The sequence below is a fragment of the Harpia harpyja genome, chromosome 4, assembly GCF_026419915.1.
Source record: "Harpia harpyja isolate bHarHar1 chromosome 4, bHarHar1 primary haplotype, whole genome shotgun sequence".
NCBI lineage: Eukaryota > Metazoa > Chordata > Aves > Accipitriformes > Accipitridae > Harpia > Harpia harpyja.
Window position 1 is genome coordinate 43,220,012 of NC_068943.1, and position 21,382 is coordinate 43,241,393.

Below are 21,382 nucleotides of genomic sequence, written 5' to 3' on the forward strand. Positions count from 1 at the left end.
AGGTTTCATTAAAATAGGTACTTGAGGTTTGTATTAAGGGGGGATTATCACTTTTAAGCAGAAACAACAAGTTGAGGTTCCCTAATCAGAAATGCTTCAAAGTGCTACCATTTGGTTTAAAAATAAATGCAAAGCAGCAACTGGCAGAGCATGGAAACATTCACCCAACCTAGCTTGATGGATCATGCTGCAGGCATGCACATTCTACAGAGGGGGCAAATGCAGTTCCCAAAGGTGAGGAGAAAGGAGGCTGAGGCAGAAAGGATGCTCCTGTTCCAGAAGTTGCAGTGGACATTTGAAGATGTCTGCTGCTGCACTTTGATATGCAAAACACTTCCCCTGCAACCTGACCCACATTCCCCACATTGGAAGACGCTTCATCCACCAAGCTTCCCCCAAAGATTATGTATGTCACAAACTTCCGCTGGAGAAGTCTAAAAGTCTAATTCGGCATGGGTGGTGGGAAGCAACTGGCAGGGTGGAGAGCTTCCTGTCTCTCAGGCGGGTCAGGATGGCTTTAAAGAAAGGAACATGTCCTTTTTCCATGATGGAGAGATGCAGTATGGCCATCAATTTTTTCCCATATTAGGTTGGGAGCCTGACTGGAGATCCTGCAGATCCTGCAGGGCGTATTTCAGCAACTAACCCACTTTCAGGAGGACTGAGGTATCCTGAGGACTGTAGGATCTAGGTCAAACTCACCCAGGACTCTCAAAAATGAAAGGTAAAGGACTTTTCCAGCAATATATGTCATACCTCCAATGCTTTGACGTCACTGTACACCTACTGGAAAATTATCTTTCCTGTGAGACATCCAGCCAATGAAATGTTAACCCAGAAATGTTTTAAGTCTTACACATTTCTATCTTTACCTTCAAGAAAAGGTGCATCTAGAAAAAGAGAAAGCCATTTCAAAGACATTATCTCTTTTATTCCCCACCTTACCTTTCCATTGTTAGCCTCCTTCAAGGAGACTCAAACCCTTTTTCTTGCCCAAAGACTAATTTTCTCTCCCTTCCCATACAGAAGGGGACCTAATAAATTGGATAAAGTAATTACACATAATCACAAGGTTGCTGGGTTTTTTCCTTTTAACTAGCCTATTTTCTAAGAGAATTTAGTGTGTTTTCTTCAAAATTCCCTTGCTGTGGGTTCTAATCACATTTCATATGTTGACTTAATTCATAATTTACTAAGTTAAAGAAACGGAACCATCGTAAGAAACCCATCTGTTTGTTTTTACATTTATAGATTTAATCTGTTAAAAGCTGTTTCCTCTCAAACATGTAGCTCTCAATTATCCTTAGTTACTCAATATATTTTCCAACTGCTTCTGGCTAATACCAGATTGTCTGCATGATCAGCCAGTAGTTGTTTTGAATTACCTTGTCCCAGATGAAGCTTCAAAATTTTGGTCTCGATGTGACAACTATTCACTAACAGATAACAGAGTAACATTTGAGTAATTAGTATTGTATCATTACCAACTGCTATGTTTGGTGCACGTTTTTATTCTCTTTCTTACCAGCAATGGATTATTATTGGCTTTATTTCTGGACAGTCTGCCAAAATCTCCTCTGCACTTCAAAAAGAGAAACATTGCTGGTATTAAGATCATCAAATGAAACTGATGTTTATTTTTAGTGTTTTGTAGATATGCCCATATGTTTGACATGTCTAAAAATGATCCAGCTGTGGCAAGCCCAACAGCTGATTAGTCTGAAAGATGCAACTGCTAGATCAGTTGATTTCTAAGAAAAATAACAACAGAGATGACCATATTTAAAATGCTACATATGCAACTGTTTACATTTTTTAAAATTAGGCATAATAGAACTGATTCTAAAATTTAACAATGATTAAACTTAAGCCACTTTATGGAATCATAAATCAAGATGTGATGGTCATAGCTCATAATTAAAGAGTTCAGACATTTTTGCCTTGAAGATATCCCTAATAATTTCAAAATACTTATAAGATATGAAGGGTTCTGAAAGCAGCTACAACTTGCTTCTCCATCTCGTGTCTATTTTGCAAAGTTTCCAAGGATGCAATTTGAGGTAAACTGTCGCCATTTAAAGTCTGTGGCAGAACTCGTTCCTCTTTCACCTCTTCATCTGATTGTCTTGCCGTGAAAGTCTTTGGTCTAGGAATCGTCTTAGCATATTCCAGAGCCTAAAAACATGAAAATTGGGGTAACTGATTACGAGAAAACCTGACCAATATTTCCAAGAAAATTTAGGTGTTTCTCTGTTGAGTCAAATTAATAGTTCTGCTAATTCCTGATCTTGTTTCTGACAGTGTTCAATACTAGATGCTTCAGTGGTGACTGCAAGAAACCTCTGCAGTGGGCAAAATTACCCACCTCAAGGAGATTTGCTTTCTGACACTTACCACTGGAGGCCACCTTAAATACTGAAGCAGTGTTTTTTCTTTAAAAAGAAAAAGCAACACGAGTCTATTAAGTTTACAAACATTTTTTTTTTTTCAGTCTCATTAAGCTCTTGTCCTCAGTCATATCTTATAGCAGGGAGTTCTGCAAGCTAATATGACATGGACAGAAACTGAGTGCTCCTATGAGAAATTCTAAGGAATTGATGTATTGAAAGGCCTAAAAAGTTAAAACAAGTTTTGAAATGAAGTCTTGGTAATTGTTTTAAATTCTCTGGAACCTGATTTAAAATAATCCCTTGCCAAATTCCTTTTTGGTTAATTTCAAAGCTAACACAGTTCTGAACAGGAAAAGATTTCTGAACAAGTGAGGATGGTATTAGACATGCCAACCCTTAACACATAACTGTTTCAGAGTGAAACAAAGAATTGCCTCTCACAGAGTTCCCAGAGTTCTGTTATAACCATGCATATTCTATTGTGACTGGAAATTTCTTTACCAGTAACACGCAGTCTGCGCAGGACCCACACATACTATACTCAGAATATGAACAGCAGCATGAAATAAACCACCATTCCAATTCTTTTCTACTTCAGACACTCTGAGTGCATGTATGCTGAACAACTATACCGTGAAGCTGAGGGAAAGGAGGGCAGTAATGGAATACTGACAGGGACAGCATATCTTGAAGGACTGTACTTCCCACACTGGCAGAGTGTTTCCTTTTATCATGCGCTTTTCCCAGTATGTATTTCTGTAGCAGTATATAGGTAAACTTGATGTGTGAATGTGAGACATAGGTAAAGGCTATATTGTGCAACAAGAAGTATGTAAGTTCTGTTTAACCGGGCTTACGTTCTACTGCATGATAAGCTTAACTATCAAAATTAAAAAGAAAACCAGGAGTACTCAAGCTGTTGTTCTAGATCTGACATGTCTCACTGAAGCTGAGCAGGGCCGTGCTGAAAGAGGAGTACAAAGCAGATACCTGCAAGAGTGTCAGATAGTATGGAATGATGTATGGAATCTGGAAGGCTGTCTTGCAGAGGGAATGGAAACAGTATTGCAGAAAACCTGAAACTGAGAAAGCCCTGGTTTAACCTGGGACATTTTCTGGTGTCTGTGTTTCAGTCACATGTATTTGGAAACACCTGTTATGTCTCAAGTGGAAGTTGCATTATCTCACGTTCTCGGTGAAAGAGTGTCTGGGAAGTCTTCTGAAGGAATCCAAAGCCCTTTTGACATCCAAGAATACTGTTTCTTGTCTTTGTGGTTTATGTGAGGTTTGGAAATAAATGCAAGTAACTGAGGAATTCAACTGATATTAAACTCCAAAACTTATTTCCTGAAGCATGCAGTTCGCATTCGTCACCTTGGAGAAATACCTGTTAGCGTGCTTTCAGCACCAGGCAGGTGAGCTCCTGCAGAACTGATTGGGTAAAATACATGCTATTTCCAGAGCTTTATCACTTCCTGCAATAGGGAAAAGGTGCTCCCTTTGTTTGTTTATGTATGCCACTGTCATGTAGTCAGTCATTGCTCATTTGGGCTATTTTTGAAGGCCAGTGAAGGCTAAAGTGATGTTGTGTGGGCTTGAAAAATAAGACCAATTACTGTAGCTATGCAACTGAAGTGAAAAGAGTTTGTGAGTGAGACTGACAGGCAGGTGGAAAATAGACTAAAAAGAGGATATCTGTGGTCCATTAGAAGAGTGCACTCTGCAGCAGTGTGGCCTCTACCACTGACGTGAAGCAGAGCATGTGCTGCATGGGGTAAAGCTCCTAGGAGGGTCCCACTCTCCTTTATCCCCACACTTTCCCCAGGAAAACATCACTAGCTGTTTAAGCCAAGTTGAGCGCTGGTAGCTTGGATGGAGTACTGCTCTGTTTCCACTTGGTACGCTCTCATGAAGAGCAAGGCAGATGGATGGACTGAAGACTGCTGTTGGCAAAGAAATCAGCAACTCTTGGCATACATCTACAGCCATAACAGAATAGATGCACAGATGAGCACTTGCCAGTACCCCATGAGAGTAGAAGTCCTTAGAGTTGTTAAAAGGAAAATCAAAGTGGACAAACTATTCTAGCCTACTGTAAGTTAAATTTATGCTTTTCTTCTTCTTTGTGCAAAGTCCAAAATCCCTCCCTGTGTGCGTTTTAAAGGGACTCTGTTCTTACCTTCTGTCTTGACACTGAAGATATGACCTGGGGTTTTGTAGGTAACCTCTGAACAGAAGCAATGCTTTTCATATTGTGTTCCTTAATTTGCTTTGCATATTCCTTTTGTTGCTTTAACTTCTCTTTCTGACAAAAGGAAAGAAGTCTATGGTTAATTAAATGTCTCAGTGGATCCAGCAATGAAACACTTTTTCCACCCGAGTCTTCCATTTACACATCTGTTGCTGTTTAACCTGGCTACGCTATTGATCATTCCTCAGCAGAGCACAACGGGAAATCCTGATAAATGGCACAGCTTTTTTAGTCACTCTTCATTTTTAAGAGCTTTTTCTTGGACCGTATCGAGGATAGAGCTCAACAGAAATGCAACAGGTGCATCTTTATTCTGAATGTTTCAATATATCTGTTCAGTTCTAAAAGGGCTGTGCTCATTTCTGTCAGCTTTTGCAATGACTTTTAAAACCTCTATACTTACTTTTAAAGCCCTGAATGACATGCTTCATTTACTTAACTGATATTCTGTGTCTTTATATTTCCAGCAATTCACTATGCTCAAATTCAGCAGTATGCTCTACCTTGCCCCTGTTATCAGCCAATGTCAATTATTTCCTTTCAATGCAATGATATCCCAGTGGCATGCCAGGTTCCAGAAGTGTTATGATGGTGTTAAAAACGCACAGAGGTCTGAGCTATGCACCACTCTGTCCATTCCAATTTCAGATCTCTAATCTGTTTCATTTATGGCAAGGAGGAAGAAAATACAGGGGCTTCTCAATGACTCCAAAGGGATGATCATGTTATCATTTTTCCTTCCTGCTGTCCTACAATGTTTCTATAAAGAATGCCATATAAAGCACCTGTTGTCAGATTAATAGGGTCTCAAAGCATGCAGGATGGAGTTTGCAGTACCTTAGATATACAGCTGCTACCAGACCCTCATTATCAGCAGAGAACAGGTCAAACTATACCAGTTGTTCAGATACTTCTTCTGAACGATCTGTCTCCATTTCAATAGGGTAACGCACAATCAGCTATTTTCTTCTTGTGTTTACACAACTTCTTCTTTTACTTCCACTTCGAAGGTTAGGCAAACCTTCTACAACAGGAATGACAATGCAACTCAGTCACATGACTGTATAATTTACTGATGTGCAATTAGCCCTATTGAATTCTGTGAACTACTCCCTGTTTCTGGAACTACAAAATTAGAGGGTTAAAATTATCCACAATACAGTTGTCTTTCCTTCTGTTTGAATCTCCCCTCAGGATCTCAAGCTAGACTTGGAGTCAAGGACGTAAAGTACCAGACAAACCTAAGTTGCTTCTCAGCAGTGATTTCTTTGCCATTCTCCCCTGCCTAAGTTCACTTTGCACAACTGAAAAGCAGATCATATAATAAGGACTGCTTACTTTCTCTTTGATTGCTTCATAGTCAGGTCCAAGGCCTCCAAGCTTCACATTCAGATTTATGTAGGCTTTTGAGCTACATGGCTGAAAAACAAACAGCAGTAACAGGTTTTCCTTTATATGATTTCACGGAGAGCATAATTAAAGCAAGTCTTGTAGCGGATGCCCAAGATAAGAGCAGGATTCAACTTGCAGTCTCAGTCTTACCTCTGGCATGTCTCATTTTAAGGATTGTAAGTGACCAAAAAGATTGAGTTAATTGCACAAGTCAAATTACACTGTATTTCCTTTGAATCTAGGTGGGTAATTGCCAATCATCCAAATCACAAAGCAATACTTTCTTAGTAAAAAATGATCTTTTGTGAGCTTTATTTTTCAACAGCTTATAGAGACCCATTTGACTGTTATTAATATGAAACTCCAAAGAAACTGTTACAAGAGAAGCAGATAAAAGTACCTGATTTTGGTGGTAAAAAAATTAGGCAAATGTTATTAGTAACAGTAACCTTTCCTTGTTCTCAAAACTGCAATGGAAAATTGTTCACAGACAGTTCAAAAATACATGCCTTGCAGCACAGCAAAAGCTTTACAAGTGCATAGGGAAGGCAGAAGGTGAGTCATGGGTGATGCCATTTCAGTACTTCATGACATTACTACAAAGACCCCAATACTTCCAGAATCTTTCTAATCTCTTTCAAGAACACTAGATTAATTTTTAGAAGTGGACTATGTTTTAAAACTTGTCAGTGGAAACTCATTATGATGGGCTCTATAGTAATTTCAGTCACAGAGTAATGCAGAAACACCAAGAAATTTCTATATGCAAATAAAATGTGCATTTCTTCGAAGGGTGTGTTCAAGTTAAACTCAACTGCAGAGAAACTAATTCTATGCACTGAATTTTCTATTTGATGTTTCTTTGTGTCATTTATCCCTATTCTTTTGTGATATACTTACACCTAACTTTTAATTTAAGGTGCTATGAAGAGTTAATAATTTAGCTGTCTGCAACAAAATCAGGGTTTTCTCACTTCATGCGATGAGTATGACTGCATCTGTTTACTAGGAAAAGCTGGATTTTTCTGTGAGACATAAACAGTCTTATTCTCTGTGGCATTCCTCACATATGAAGCGTGAGAAAGCTACTGAAAATACAGGAAAGAAACAATGGTTTGAACTTAGGGGAACAGAAAGGGAAGGAAATCTGCCCTTCAGTTACTATCATAATCCAGCTAATTCTTCTTAGAGGCATTCAAGCAGGAATACACAAACTGCCTTCTAGATGAAACACATGAGTAATTATTCCAGCTTACTTTGTCTGCTCTGAGACTTGGAGCTAACTTCTTAAACATTTGTCATGGACACACAGGGATATCTCTATGCTGTTCCACTGCATCTGTGTTAACTGGTTACAGTATGAAACTGGACACACAGAAAAGACAAAAAGGACCAAGTTTTAATAAGGACCAAAATGGGATCATCAGGAGACTTGTAATAATGTTTATGCCGTTAGCTTTACAAATCCTCTAAGTTTGTTATTGTTCAGTTTGATTCCCTTGGAAACCAAGAGATTTGAGTTGGATAGCAAATGAGCATGACCAGGATAATGGTTTGCTCAGATCTGAGCCCTGGCTACCTGCTGCTTTATACAAATAGCTTTATCCTAAATCATTTTATCACTGGATAACTAAAGGACAAACACTGCTCTGTGTGTTCTTAGAGCTAATCAAGACTGAAAGTGACATAGGGAGAGGTGGTGGTGAACCACCTTGCTCTTTAGACTAGAATGATTTTAGTGTCTGTTTCCAGCTTTGTTGCTTGGTTTTTAATGCTCTGGGCAAGTCAGTGTGTGTCAGTGTGCTCTCTGTAACAATAAAATATTTCTCGGTTCCCATTCCTTTTTTTTTTTTTTGGTTAAGATCTTTGGATTATTAAGGAAAAAAATATTAATCAGAGGGGGAAATAGAAATGTAAAACCATCCAATCTACATCTATTTGCTTACCTTCTTGCTGACTTTAGGCTGGTTTTGCTTTTCCATTTGCATGAGATATCCTTCTGAGTTGCTTCGGCTTATTTTCACTTGATTTCCTTCACCGCTCTCTGGATCTACCTCTGAACCACCTTCTACCTGTGGGATTATAGGTGGAAGTAGGCTGAACAAGTGCTTGTCAGCTAAGTGAGCTTCTGTCAAACGAGTGATTTCTTGGTGATGTCGCTCCGTCGTTTGTGTAAATTGGGAGGTTGTACAAGGGGCTGTTGGTGAACTGTGAACAGAAGATTGAGAAGGCCTCAAAAAAGAAAGAGGGGGAAAAATAAGAATCTTTATTTGTATACAGCAGATAGCCCAACAAGCAATCTGTACGTGGGATGATCCTTGCTCACAGAATATACTCAGAACATGAAGATAGAAAGACGGGTATTTCACAATGACTGACTTTGCTTGCACCCAAATGTATGGAAACTGTCCATGGAAAAATTATAGATGGGGAAACTTTCAGCCTGATGCAAAGCTAGCTTAAGCCAATGAAAACTGCCTTTAAATAGCTTTGGATCAGGCTTGCTGAGTACTGAAAGAATTAGTTGTCCATGTGAAATAAACCCTTCATTTTTATCAAGGCAGGTGAAATTCTACATAACTAAGGATTTTCATGCCCTTCCCCATGTGTAGCGAGCCAGAGCTGGCACTGGAATGACTCCGGATATTCACCCCGCAAGGCAAGTTTTGCTATAACCCTATGCAGCTAGCAGTAGACTTAGTTTATGCACAGTTGTCTTTGCTATGTATTTTTTAAACTTCACCTTCTAGCCTTTCAGAAGGAAACTTTCAGTTGTGGAAAATTCTATGTGCAAGAGAGCCTGGAGTACAGAACTGTCCTTTTCCAATACCATATTTAAAAATCAATAGTTAAATGAATCTTAAGTCAGTAGTAGTCTCTAGTGGCAGGTTTGTAGCAAAATAATTTTGTATTTTGGACTTTAAAACATTTTCTTGTCTATGTCTATTTATTCTGGGCATCACAGTGTTATGATAGTGTTTCAACACTTATATCCTTACCATAAACTACTGATTGCAGAGTTCTCATACCTTTTATCCGCATAAATGTGTCTTTTGCAATCCTGAAGTGATCCTTGATCCTTCACCAATTCTTGAAAATTCACATTAAAAGTAGATGAAATATTCCTCTGATGTGGATGTGCTTGACCATTGGTACTGTTATCTCTTGCAAAAAGCTGCACAGTGACATGGTTGTATAAATGTTGCTGGTCATGTGGAAGTCCATTTGGAGAATCATACTGGTATTTCTTATTCTCTTTGTTGGTATATGCTGGAGATACAACTTCTGCTGGGTTAAATTTATGTAATGTTGGATGAAAAGGATAGGTAGATGTGGTAAAATCCTGATTAACAAAATGTATTGAATTTGGGAAATTACTTAAGCAAGTATCTGAATTTGCTGCTGTATTAGTGTCAGGGCCAACAGAAGGACTTGGATACAGCCATTTCTGCAGTGTGCTGCTGCTGTCTTGCTCCACTGCCTGCAGGGGAACAGTCTGAAATTCTGATATTTGGTGGTGCCTGTGGTGCCAAGACTTTGGTTCTGCTGGTCTTCCTGGTGGTTGTTGGCTATCATTCCTTGGGAAAGCTCTCCCTTTCAGACTCTGGTTGGATTTTATTTTGTTTCTCTGGGAGGACTTATTTTGGTGATCCTAAAACAAATTATCAAAAGTGGGGTGAATTTCAGTGATTGCTATTTTATATGTTCATTAAGATCAACAATAGACAAGTGTATGGGTAAGTTTGCCTGTCACAATGCCTTTCATGTAGCTATTTCTTAGAATTCTACAAATTAACTGATTAACTGATGTTTTGACTAGATTACATCATGTTCTATGATTCTAATTCAGGACAACATTCTTATTTCAGACAGCCCTTAAACAGCTGTGCAGGTTACAATGAAACTCAGTTCTGAACATGTACTGAAATTCAAACGTGTTGATGTGGTACCTTGAACAGGCCTGAACAGGCTGGAGTGCATAATCATCTGTCCCTTTAAAAATCAGGGATGTATGGAGCCAGTCACCCCTGTTTCATGTACACTCACAACTAGAAAAGGGTTATAGCAATGTTTTATACAGCTGAATGAGTATCATGATGGAAATTAGTTTTAAAAGTAAGCTCTTAGCAGAGAGTGAAGTGTAAAAGGAAAAGCATCTGTGACCTGAAGTCTAGTATGGTGTGGAGAACAGTCTGTCTTTATGGCATTTGTAAGGCTTCGGGTTTGGGGTTTTTGAACAAAACATGTCCTCATAGAAGGGGCCTTAAAGAGACCTAGGTATGGTATTGGTCCTTCACAGCTATAACAGTTCTTTAACATACTGATGATGAGTTAGGCCAGTTTGCACAAGTTGGATTAGACCCATCCAAATCACTCTGAGCTGCTTCTATCTAACCCTGACTCAGTAAATTATGGTCATGGCTAGACTAAGTGATGGCCTGGCCAGACTTAATCTAAAATTAAAATATGTAGGAACCTCTAGTCAAGATCAGAAGCACAGATGCTATTCAGGTGCTGCACAGACAATGCAGATTACTGCATCAAAACTTTGCTTAATGGCCTGGGACAAATTCTGAAGCAGAACACTATAAAAATGGTTCCTTACAGATGCAGACCATATCTAAGAAATGATGCTGTGGTAAATATGGAATGAGGGAGTTTTATCTGAGGTGCAAAAATAGGTGCCCTTAAATACACAGGACTACTTGTTTCTAATCCTGTAGACAAGTGGTAGCTTACCGTCAACCACCTGGTTTCAAAAATCAAATCAGTTCTTGGTTTTTATCCTCTAATGAAAGTAAACTGTACTAAATTTCAGGAAAAGATGGCTATGTACACACTATTAGACTGGCCCACAGTAGAAACAGACTGATGTCAATGATTTAAATGATTTCATTTCTAAATCAAGCACTCCTCCCTGTCCTGTATCCTGCAAAATATTATCCAATGGTAAGAAACAATTTAAGAATTTAAGCACACCAGGACTACTGTCTTGAGCTAAAGTGACATACTCTAAATCTGGAGTTTATTTAAGATTTATCGCTTTCCAATTACAGCATCAGGTGTTGCCCATTTTGAGGAAAGACATGGCTGTCCTTCCAAGGAATATATAAATCCATTCTCAGTCCATTTAATCTTTGTCAGCACTAAAATCCTCCATTTCATCCTCCTGTCTCTCTAGGGTTCTTTTGTTAGCAACACTTGCAATCACTACATAGCATATGCACTCAGAATAACTACTTAATGGTAGGTATTAAATCCACATACAGAGCAGAATGTTTTGGCGAAAGCTGTATCACTGGGGAATCCTGACTCCTGGTGCCAAGATGATGATTTGTTAGCTCGACCTCTGCTGTAATGATTAATGTTCTGGCATACTGTGCCACTGGTGGAAATCATGAACTGCTGCCAAACTGGGACCAGGCCAATGTTGTCCTATTTAAATGGAATGAGCAGTCCTGTAAAACACCTCCTTCATTCTGAAATTCCATATATAAAGCACATCTCTCACAATGAACAGCAGCATAAAATCTTGTTTGTCCTTTACAGAAATGCAGCTTCCAGTCATAAGTAAACAGCAGGGAATTTAAGCAGTCTGCCTGAATTACTTCAAATACTTGTAATACAAAGAGAGTAACTAGGTTTGCCAGTAATAATTTCAGTTGGCTTGAAGTTCTGGTTCTGAAGTTCTTGGTTTTTCATCAGTGATGATAACCTGGTCTCTTTTATTGCTCCAAAGACTATCCCATTGCATTGGTTTGAAAGGCCAGCATAAAACAGATCTATAGACTCGTGTATGGAGGAGGTCAGTGCGACTTTTTCTTCTTGTAACATTTTCTGTTTTATGGTAATCCCTTGATGTTCACAGGGATTTTAGGTGACAAGTAATGCAACAGTAGTTAAGTTCTAGCTCAGAATCCTCATGAACCATCAAACACGACCATGTACTAGTTTGTGCTTTTACATTATTATCAATCAAATAATGTCCTAACTAGATAAGATTTTTTGAGCTCAGAATTTTTGGGGATTTGGGATCTATTTTGATTTAAAATCATTCAGTATATAAAGCAGCATATGCATTAAATTTTGGTGATTATCCACTGATATATATCTAAGGATTTATTGCCAGTAATTGGTACTTTAAAAGTAATGAGATTACAGCTTTAAATATTCAAACTTCAATGCTTTTACATATATATTTCAATTGTCATGTTCTATCAAAAAGGAACCTTGAGCTGCTGCGCTTTCAGGTACCATTTGTCTTCAGGCTCCATTTTCACAATCTGGAATGGTAGCACACTCTGGACTGGTTCTTCATCAACAGTTTTAGGATCTGTAACCTAAAAACCAAGAATGTTTACGGCCACAGCCCAACCTGATGAAAGCATTTAAAAGTCTTGGGGAAAGAATGAGAAATAATTTGCCTCCTATTAAAGCTAAAATGCTAAAGTTAGGCATTTCACAACAGATAACAAGAAAACAGACGGCTAAAAGAGCAAATGAAAAAGGAAGCAGAAAACCAATTAACAGTGGTGTGGTAGTAGGGAGTATTCCTTCTACTTTTAAGAAGAAGAGAGGAAAAGAAAATTGCAGGTAGTATGCAGCACAGAAACCTACTTATAACTCTCAAATGTCTGGGCTTGTCCATTTATATGAGAGCCAGTGGATGTACCTAATAACAGAAAAGCAACTAGACAATCATCATTGTCCAAGCAATCAGCCAGTGTACCACGATATTGATGGATGACACACACCATAGCAGATCTTGAACAACAGAGTCATGCAGAAAAAGATGGCAAAACATAGTAATGTTGGCAGAATAGTACAAGGAGTAGCTGCAGAAATAAAACAACTAATACACATAGCCTGGCAACAATATCAAACAGCTTGTGCAAAACACCAAGCCCACAAACAAGAACATCTTCACGTGGCCGCAGTCGTGGTAGCATGATGGCTGGAAATCAAATTTAAGCAATTTTTTGAGGGTGGCTGCTGGCACTACAGATTTCGAAGCGAAGCGATACCCTCATAAATATAGCAATAATGAAAATTTTTCTTGAAAGCATCTAACTTTTTTTTCCAATCTATAAAATGTCAGGAAAAACCATGCTTTCTTTTTATTTATACTTGTGTTGTCCCAAACTATCCTGCTAAGTACTACAGCAGGCGTGACCTCAATTAAGCGTGCAGTTAGGCAGTCTCACTGTAAAGAGACTACAGCTAACTATGTGCTGGACTCATGCTTGTGGTAGAAGTACCTATGCACCACTGCAGAGTGACACTGGCTAACACAGGAGAACTTGCACTGAGAAGATATTTGTGACCAAGAGAATTATTAACTGAAAAACATAACGGTGCAATCAGTGTGAAGGAAGTGTTAAATCCTTCTGGGGAGCTGGGCCTCTTATCTTTGGGGGTGAGAGATTAGGACTACTAGGAAAAGGTAGGTAGGGTTTATTGCTGAGTTTTCAGGTGATCTCATTGCCCCAAATGGCAATGCAGATTCTATTAGTTGTGACTAGAAAAGTTCACAAATTAAGTTACCACACAAGTTTCCTGAACTGTGGATAGATACAGCTTTGCAGTCAGTAAGATGTTTTTGGTGGAACCAACTGACTCACTGTATTGATAGTTTACTGGGCAGGTAAAGCATACTTCTACATTATCTCTTTGAAAGAGGAACAGGACACAACCTCTGCCAGCATTTTTTGTGAACTATTCTATTAATACCAATCAAATTGAGAAAATGATCAAATGAAATTGCATTTTGAGAATCATAAGCTGTGTAATGCCTATTCTGTTAAATTGAGGCCTATAATTGCTTCTCTACTGAAAAGATACAACAAAGACAGCAATCATGGCATGTCATTATCCCAGACTAGAAAACCCGCCTTTGCAGTGAGGACTTCAAAGGCTTGTGGTTCTCGAATTGCATTTGGCTGCTATTGTTGAAGCGCAGGCAATCTTGATTAGGTGTTTACACTGAGGTAAGGCGCAGTGCACAGAGAGTCTGAGTGCCTTGGTCTAGAGCCATTAAAAAATTGTACATTATGTTCCTTGCTTTGAAGTAAGGGGCTTGTAGGTAGGAAAGCAACTCATATTGAGTACAGCTGAGCTAGACTGGGCCACTACATTCTCTCTCTCTCTCTCTCTCAAAAAGAAATTCATCATCAGGTTCTTAAAGAATCAGGCAACACTGCAAAGAACTTGATGCTTTATAAAATGCAATATAAATTAGTAAATATACAGATCAACACACATTTATGGTATGTTTTGGTACATACAGCCTGCTGTCTGTATGCACTGAGATAACCGCTGTAAATCTTGCAAGAACGAGGCTGCAAATATTTTACCTAATGTTATGTCAGTTGAAAAAACCTGTATGCAAAGTACTTACTTCAGTGTAAACACTATTTCATTACCACAGTACCTGATAGCCAACAGTGATCATATCAATAAAACCAGCTTTAACATCCTCAAAATAATCCAGTTTAGGAAAAAACAGTGTTCAGAACATGTTTGATCGCTCCAGCAGAAGACATGTGGCTTGTTTGATTCTTTGCATACTTGGTGGTTTTGCACTTTTGATACAGTTTTCCAGGTGAGGTGACCAAAGTTGGCTCATGGGCCAGCTCTGGTCAACAAGATGCTTCTGTCAGGCATTCTTTCACCCCCTCCAAAGAGACGGAGCAATGGATGTCCCGATTAAGAACAAGAGAGGTAAGTACTTCTTCCTATGCCTATCCACAGCAAATACAAAGGTAGCTGACAGTAGGTGGTGATGCTGTTGCGGCTGTATCAACTTGTCAAAGAAAGAAACACACCTTGCTACATGCATGCTGCCTGGCTCCTGCTATGTCATGGCTCTGCTGTCCCCATGGCTACTTCAGCAAGGTAGTCTTACAACATAGTCCTGATTTTAACAGATTTTTTTTTCTATAATGTATCTTTCAATAGTGTCTACACAATGAAGTCCTGATCCCTGGCTCCAATACTTACATATGAAACATTTTCAGAATTCCCCAAATAGTAAACATAATCATATCAACACAGCTTTAATTAGTAGCAATCTACACTAATTATTTTTACCATCAACCAAATTATAACTGAAAAAAACAAGTGCTCTTAATAGCTCTGCTAGAAAAAAGCTTGTCCACCATTACACTCATTGTAATGTAGTCAGCAGATGCCCTCTAATGTTGTGTCAACTGTTCATTAGCCTTGGAAAATGTGTCACGTGAAGCAGAAAGTCTCTGTAGTTTTGCAAGTTAAGAATTTTCTATGCTACAACTCGTGGAGTGATTCAACGATTCCCACCTTCCCATTATTCATAATAAGTAGCAAGTAAAAGCAACAAACTTGTGTATAATCGTTCATTAGGAACTGTAATTACATTTCCACTTAATCCTTAATATAAGTTGTCTGACATTTCGCAGTCAATCATAAGAAAGCTAGGCTCTTCAAATCCAAGTACTGTACATGACTGTTATCTGCTGACTGATTTCAAATATAAGGTTTAGTCTGGCTGAGAAAGCAAGTAGGGGGAAAGGGTTGTCTTACCACGCAAATCTAACACATATTTCTTGGATATTCCTGCATGTGTGGCCCTAAATGACAGTGATAAGCATGAGCGTGCATGGCCTTTGAAAGCAGTGTGACCACAATGTGTCTTCTGGTTCTTAAACTCAACTGTAACTTCACGTACACTTTTTTGTTAAGATCAATGTAGTGGAAAAACACTAATACAGCTTTTTAAGCCAAATGGTGACATCAGGGTTTCCCACTGCAGTTAAAAAATTGTGAGTGTTCTGCTATTAGAAGCAATTTGCATTTGCTGCATTGAGCAAAATTTGGAATATGCTATTTGCAGAGATGATTGTTACCAAATTCATGTTGGCCAAGCAGAGAAAAATCAGAGGCAGCAAAAAAAGAACTACTGATAAGGTGCAATGTAGATCCCCTATGAAGGAAGCCAGCATTTCTTTAGCATCAAGATTAAAAACTAGTGAGAGATCACCTCTGTGACATGCTTCACGGACAAGAATATACGTAGCTTAACTAGGCTTGTAACAAGGCCATCACTGGGGTTGTGAGTCACTGAGGACTTGTCAATTATTCCATAAAGGATGAACAAGATTCTCACTGGAAATCTGAAGTTACCAGTTGTATGATAGATTGTATATCTACTTACCTCCTCTGCAAACCTGATCATGCAGCTATTCCATTTTAACACTAGACAGTCCTCAGTTTATACCGATTAGAAAACATGTAAAAGTTACCTACCGGCTCTTGATGAAGTACTTCTTGCTTTTTACTGTGTAATTGAAGATAGGAATTTATCTTCTCTGAATGTAATCCTAAAGTCCGTTTATTTTTTTTGACAAAGTCTTTTTTTGCTCTTTGTGGTCGATGTTCTTGAATCTGAAGAGAAAAAGCACTGCCATATGTACTGGGACTAGCTTTGAAATGACAGCCGTCTGCAGATTCCTTCCTTTTGGTATGCAGCCTAAAAGGTTCGTTGCCGACCATCACATTTGGTTCATGACATCTTAGTAATTCTGTACCAAACTCCGAGAATGAATCTTGTGACTTTGCCTCCTGTTGATTCTTTTCTTCTGGGGAGGCATTGGAATGGAGATAAAATGAATCTTGTGAAAAGTCCACACTGCTTCCTCCAGCAACTTGGCATGCTTTTTCTGCCTCACAAAATTCTGCTACCTCTTTTGTGTTCTTCCAATTAGGATTGTATCTTAGGCTGAAATATTTGTCCACAGACTGTTGTTTCCTATTTAAAAAAGGAAACACAAAATTATTTATGTCAGCTGAATTATTTCAGTGAATACGGTATGGCCGTTTGTAGGATTGGGATCAGAACAGTTTTATCAAGCTTTTTTTTAGTAGAAAACTTAGGCAGGACCTCCTCTTCATTTTTAATTTTCATTATCAGTGAATGATAAATTGGCCTAACATTCAGATCACAGTAGAATACAATCTTTATCCTAAATTTAGCATAGAAAACATAAGTACTAGTAGAATCAACTAAAAGATGAAATGATACATTGTACTGCTTCTGTTGCTTCCTTTAAAGTGATGTAGCTTACGAAAGACAGTAGTGTTGCTCATTCTTCAAAGACTCTGCTGTGTGAAATAAAAGTGATATCTTTTAAGTAAAATCACTCTCGCAAACGTCAGTTTGAGGCTGTCTAAGCAAGAACAGCCTACAGCTCTGTATTTTTATTCTCTCTTCTCATTCCTATGAAACATCATGATGTTTCAATAAAAAACTGTCTATAAAAGACTTAAAGCAACTTCTCATTAAAAAACAGGCTGTAATTGAGATAAGTGTAGAAAAACATAAATCAGAAAGGTTTGTGGGCTTGGTTTTTTTTAACAAGTGTCCAAATCATTGCTCTGAACTACATTTGTCATAAAGCAAACAAAGATGGTCTGCCTTAAAAAACCCACAATTGATTCTGTTTATGGTTTATGGTCTGATCCAACAGGAGGAAAACCAACTGCAGGAGCCAAATGCATACAAATTGGCTTCCAGGAGACGTCCAAGCAGTGGCAGGAGTAAGGAGCGTGGGAGAAAAAAAGCTTTTAACGCTGTTTTTTCTTAACTGGACCTGCAGCATAGTCCTGGTTTCTTGGGCACTGACAAATGGTGAGCCTTTCAGAGTGACATTTATAGGCACTGAAACCTGGTTGACTCTTCAGCCCCTATTAAAAGAAACATACTGATCTGCTGGATTCTCCAAACTGTGGCATAGTTAATTATATTAACATTTCCATAAATCATTTATTCATCCTTTCTAAATTAGTTACATGCCTATGCCTATATTTCAAGTGGCTCCTAATAATAAAATAATCTGTTTCTCTAGCAATGCTTTTCATTTCAGGTAAGCATTCGTGCCGTGGTATCCTGTGTACTAGAGATTAGATGATTTACACTGGTGAAAACATTATTATTCCTAGTTGTCATACACCACAGGCAAATGGAAATAGGTGACCATATTTTGAAATGAGTACAGAAATATGTGATATAATTGCAATGATTCAAATAACAGAGTATAATGCTAAAGAGTTCTATTGTGCTGAAATGTGTGCACAGCAGCTCAATTGTATTATGCAGGCCAGGTCACTGCACGGGAACAAAATGAGTGTGAAGAGCTCCTTCATCTCTAATCATCTGCAGACAAAAAGTGCACCTTTTATTCCTCCCCCCAACTTGATATAAAGGTTAGATGGACTCTGTACTCATCAACAAAAGTGTTGTATGTAGACAACAGATGCAGCGTTTCCTCTTCAAATTCCGAGGTTAGTAATGGATGTAGAGAGGGGGGTTCATATGTATATGCTGTGATATTTGCTCCGGTTAATGGACTGCATTTGAGTACTTACTAGGCTAAGTTCAAACAAAATAAAATCAAATTTCCATTTAATGAAGAGCCTCACATTCAGCATAGTATTCAGTCAAAAAAATTACTAAAAATTAGAGCATGTTTCTAGTACAATTAACATCATTTGCACTCACAATAAAATATTCAATAACTGGCCATTTTGCCTGTTGAGGAGGTGAATAAAAGCATGCTGTTAATAATTTAGCCTTCATTTGTTTGCCATTTTATTTTAAGTAGACAATTAAATTGAAACTGCACATTATTATTACTTCAGGTTTAATTTAATCCCTTTAAACTTGAGAATTATTCCCAATTTATGCAGTGTTAAACCTTTATGTATATGACAGCAAATTAAATTTTATTTTAGGTACCAAGTTAACGCTTTCTAAAGAATGTTTAAAGGTGACAGTAACCCTGGAAATTTTAATTCTATATTTATACGGCTATAAGGACAAAACTGCATTGATTCAACCCATCAATTTTGCCTCTAAGTTTTCTTACAGGAAGTAGCCTGTTTGCTCAGCGCAGGTCTTTCGGTAAGAAACAAAAAGAGGATGTGTTGGTACTGGTTCTTGTTTTCTCTCTGGTCCTCTTTCACAGCCCAGCTCCAGAAACCCTCTAGCCCATGATCTCAGAGCTGCTGCACCATCTGAAGGTAATGCCAGTTACATGGCAATGGCTGCCTATTTGAGATGGTAGCCAGCACGTACTGCTAAATATTGTAGTGCCTGATCTACAGCCCATTACAGTCATTAGACTCCTTCCACTGACTGCAGTTCTGGATCAGGTAGACAGGAATAAGAGGGGATCTACATTTAATAGGCCATTTAATAGACCAGAAGAAACTGTCGTTAAATGCTCCCCCATTAGCTTACCCAGCAATGTTCAAGAGTAGGGGTTAACATGTATCTGTTCGCCACTTCCTCCCTTCTTGCCTGCCTGTTTTAGAGGCAACTAAACAGGCATGCAGCATTCGCCTCTGTATGCAGTGTCTAGAGCCAGTACACGGGGAACCTGTATGGGTCTGAGAGGGATGTTTTCTTTTCCTTCTTATCCTCCTACACTGGTGTTTCAGCCAACATAATAAACAGTTGAGGCTGTGTTGGAGAAATGGGTATAATAATTACGAATGTGGGCAAGATGAAACAGTACATCTTGGTGTGTAACCAAGTCCGTAGCTGCTCTTAATAGCACTTTGGCAATATAAGTTGGTATTGAAGATGTCATGTATATTCTGAGGAATGTAAGGTTTTAAAGTGTCAGAACTATTCTACTCATTTACTAAAATCCTGTGCCTTACCTTCCATTACCATCATTCTTTTGTATTCCATTTGTATATCGATTTGTGTCATACTCAGCTCCTTCTTGTTCTTTTAAACTCATCTCCTCCAAGCTATCTTCTAAGCTGTCATTCTCCAACTCATCAGAACACAGTCCTACCAGCTCTTCATTTTCACGAATCCGCTGCTGGAGTTCTAACTGATACCGTCTCTCCTGAACAAGGCTTTCAGAGTCTGACTCTTGGGAGTCGTGCAGACTTGAGGGAAAGTCCCCTTCGCTTACAGATGGCCTTTTCCAATTTGCAGGGTGGAAATCTGGTTGCATGAGTACGTTTTGAGGAACATGGGTTTTATTCATGTTGCAAGTGGGTGGAGAAGAAACTGAAATATACTTCATATCTGAAGAATTCATTCTGTGTTTTGCACTGAGGGTGTATACACCAGCCCTGTATTTGGAAAACACGAGAGTAAACGTAAAAAGGTTGTTCACTGTATAATAATGATTGTATTTGTTAAAAGCTAGAACTGTGGCAGTATTATTGGCTTAGGCTCAAAATTTGACCTTCTATAGTTAAAACAATTCTTTACTCTCATCTTTTCCTTTAAGCAGTTAATATCAAGGTCATGATACAGCAAATGCATGACTTACTGCTATGAAATCTACCTTAAACTATTAGTGGTAACAAAGCTAATAATGTATAAACAGCTTATGAAAAAGAAAATGAAGCTAAGACAAAGCAACAAAATTTTATGTTAACTTTTGAGAGGTAAAAGAAATTGTGTATGTTCTCTTTATTCAACTTATACCATCTTGACGTGTAGGCTATCAGCAAGAAAGTGTGTGTAACGGAGAAGAATAGAGTGAAAAGAACTGGAACGCTTCTTAAATTAGGAAGAGAGTTTCTTTTCCTTTGATTGGATTTAAATGTTCATAAGTCGTTTGCACCACCAGATACAAGCATCTGGGAGGAAGGAAAAAGGCAGTGTTTTGTGAAGACATGTACATTAGTCAGTTACAGCGCATACAGTGTGACCAGTCCGTTTAAAGGCACATCGTGAGTTTTTTTAGTACGTGGGTGACTGTTTAGATATGGAAATGCAAAACATAATTTCTCATTTCTCAGGGTTTGTTAGCACTGCCTGTCACACGCGAATTTACCCTCCTGCAGGCCTTACCCTGCAGCCCAGAGAGGAAAGCCTGGCACCGGCAAGGAACCTTTTGCTGGAAACCGCCTCTCCGTCAGCAACCCCCGGTCAGCCTCCGCAGTGCGTCCACCGAGGGAGGCGAGGCCTTGCCCTTAACTCCTGTCCCAGGACCCTCTCTCCGGCCTGAAGGCAGGCCTTCAGCCCCCCTGAGAAAAGCCAGGCCAGGCGTGCGTGTCCCCTCGCCCCCAAAGCCCCTCACAGGCCCCCTCTCACCTTCACAGATCCCCCCCTCACCCTCACAGGCCTCAGCTCTGCCCCAAGGCCTCAGCCCCAGCCCCGACCCGCCGCCCCACGCCGGCGGCCCGCCGTCGCCATGGCTGCACTGGCGGACGCCGCGCCGCACCTACCAAGGCGCGAGGGTGGCGGGGGGGGAGCGCGTCCGCCTCCTCTCCCGCCCCCCCCCCCCCTCCGCGGGGAGCGTGGTAGCGCCCGGGCTGGGCGAGGGACTGCAGGGCGAAGCCA

General features: G+C 39.3%; 1 protein-coding gene across 2 annotated transcripts; it reads right to left on the minus strand.

The window, feature by feature from the left end:
* Positions 1-1,608: 1,608 nt before the first annotated feature.
* Positions 1,609-21,238, minus strand: JHY (junctional cadherin complex regulator). 2 transcript variants are annotated; one of them, XM_052786460.1, is made up of 9 exons: positions 21,155-21,238; positions 19,735-20,160; positions 16,318-16,819; positions 12,264-12,374; positions 9,063-9,208; positions 7,980-8,265; positions 5,980-6,060; positions 4,570-4,695; positions 1,609-2,175 (listed from the first exon to the last, which is right to left on the minus strand). In XM_052786460.1, exons 2-9 carry the CDS (start codon positions 20,124-20,126, stop codon positions 1,972-1,974), a joined length of 1,848 nt encoding a protein of 615 aa, XP_052642420.1. In that variant the 5' UTR covers positions 20,127-20,160; positions 21,155-21,238; the 3' UTR covers positions 1,609-1,971. The 2 variants fall into 2 exon arrangements, with proteins under 2 accessions (XP_052642420.1, XP_052642418.1); XM_052786458.1 differs by having other exon boundaries at positions 7,980-8,241; positions 9,063-9,685.
* Between the last annotated feature and the right edge of the window lie 144 nt (positions 21,239-21,382).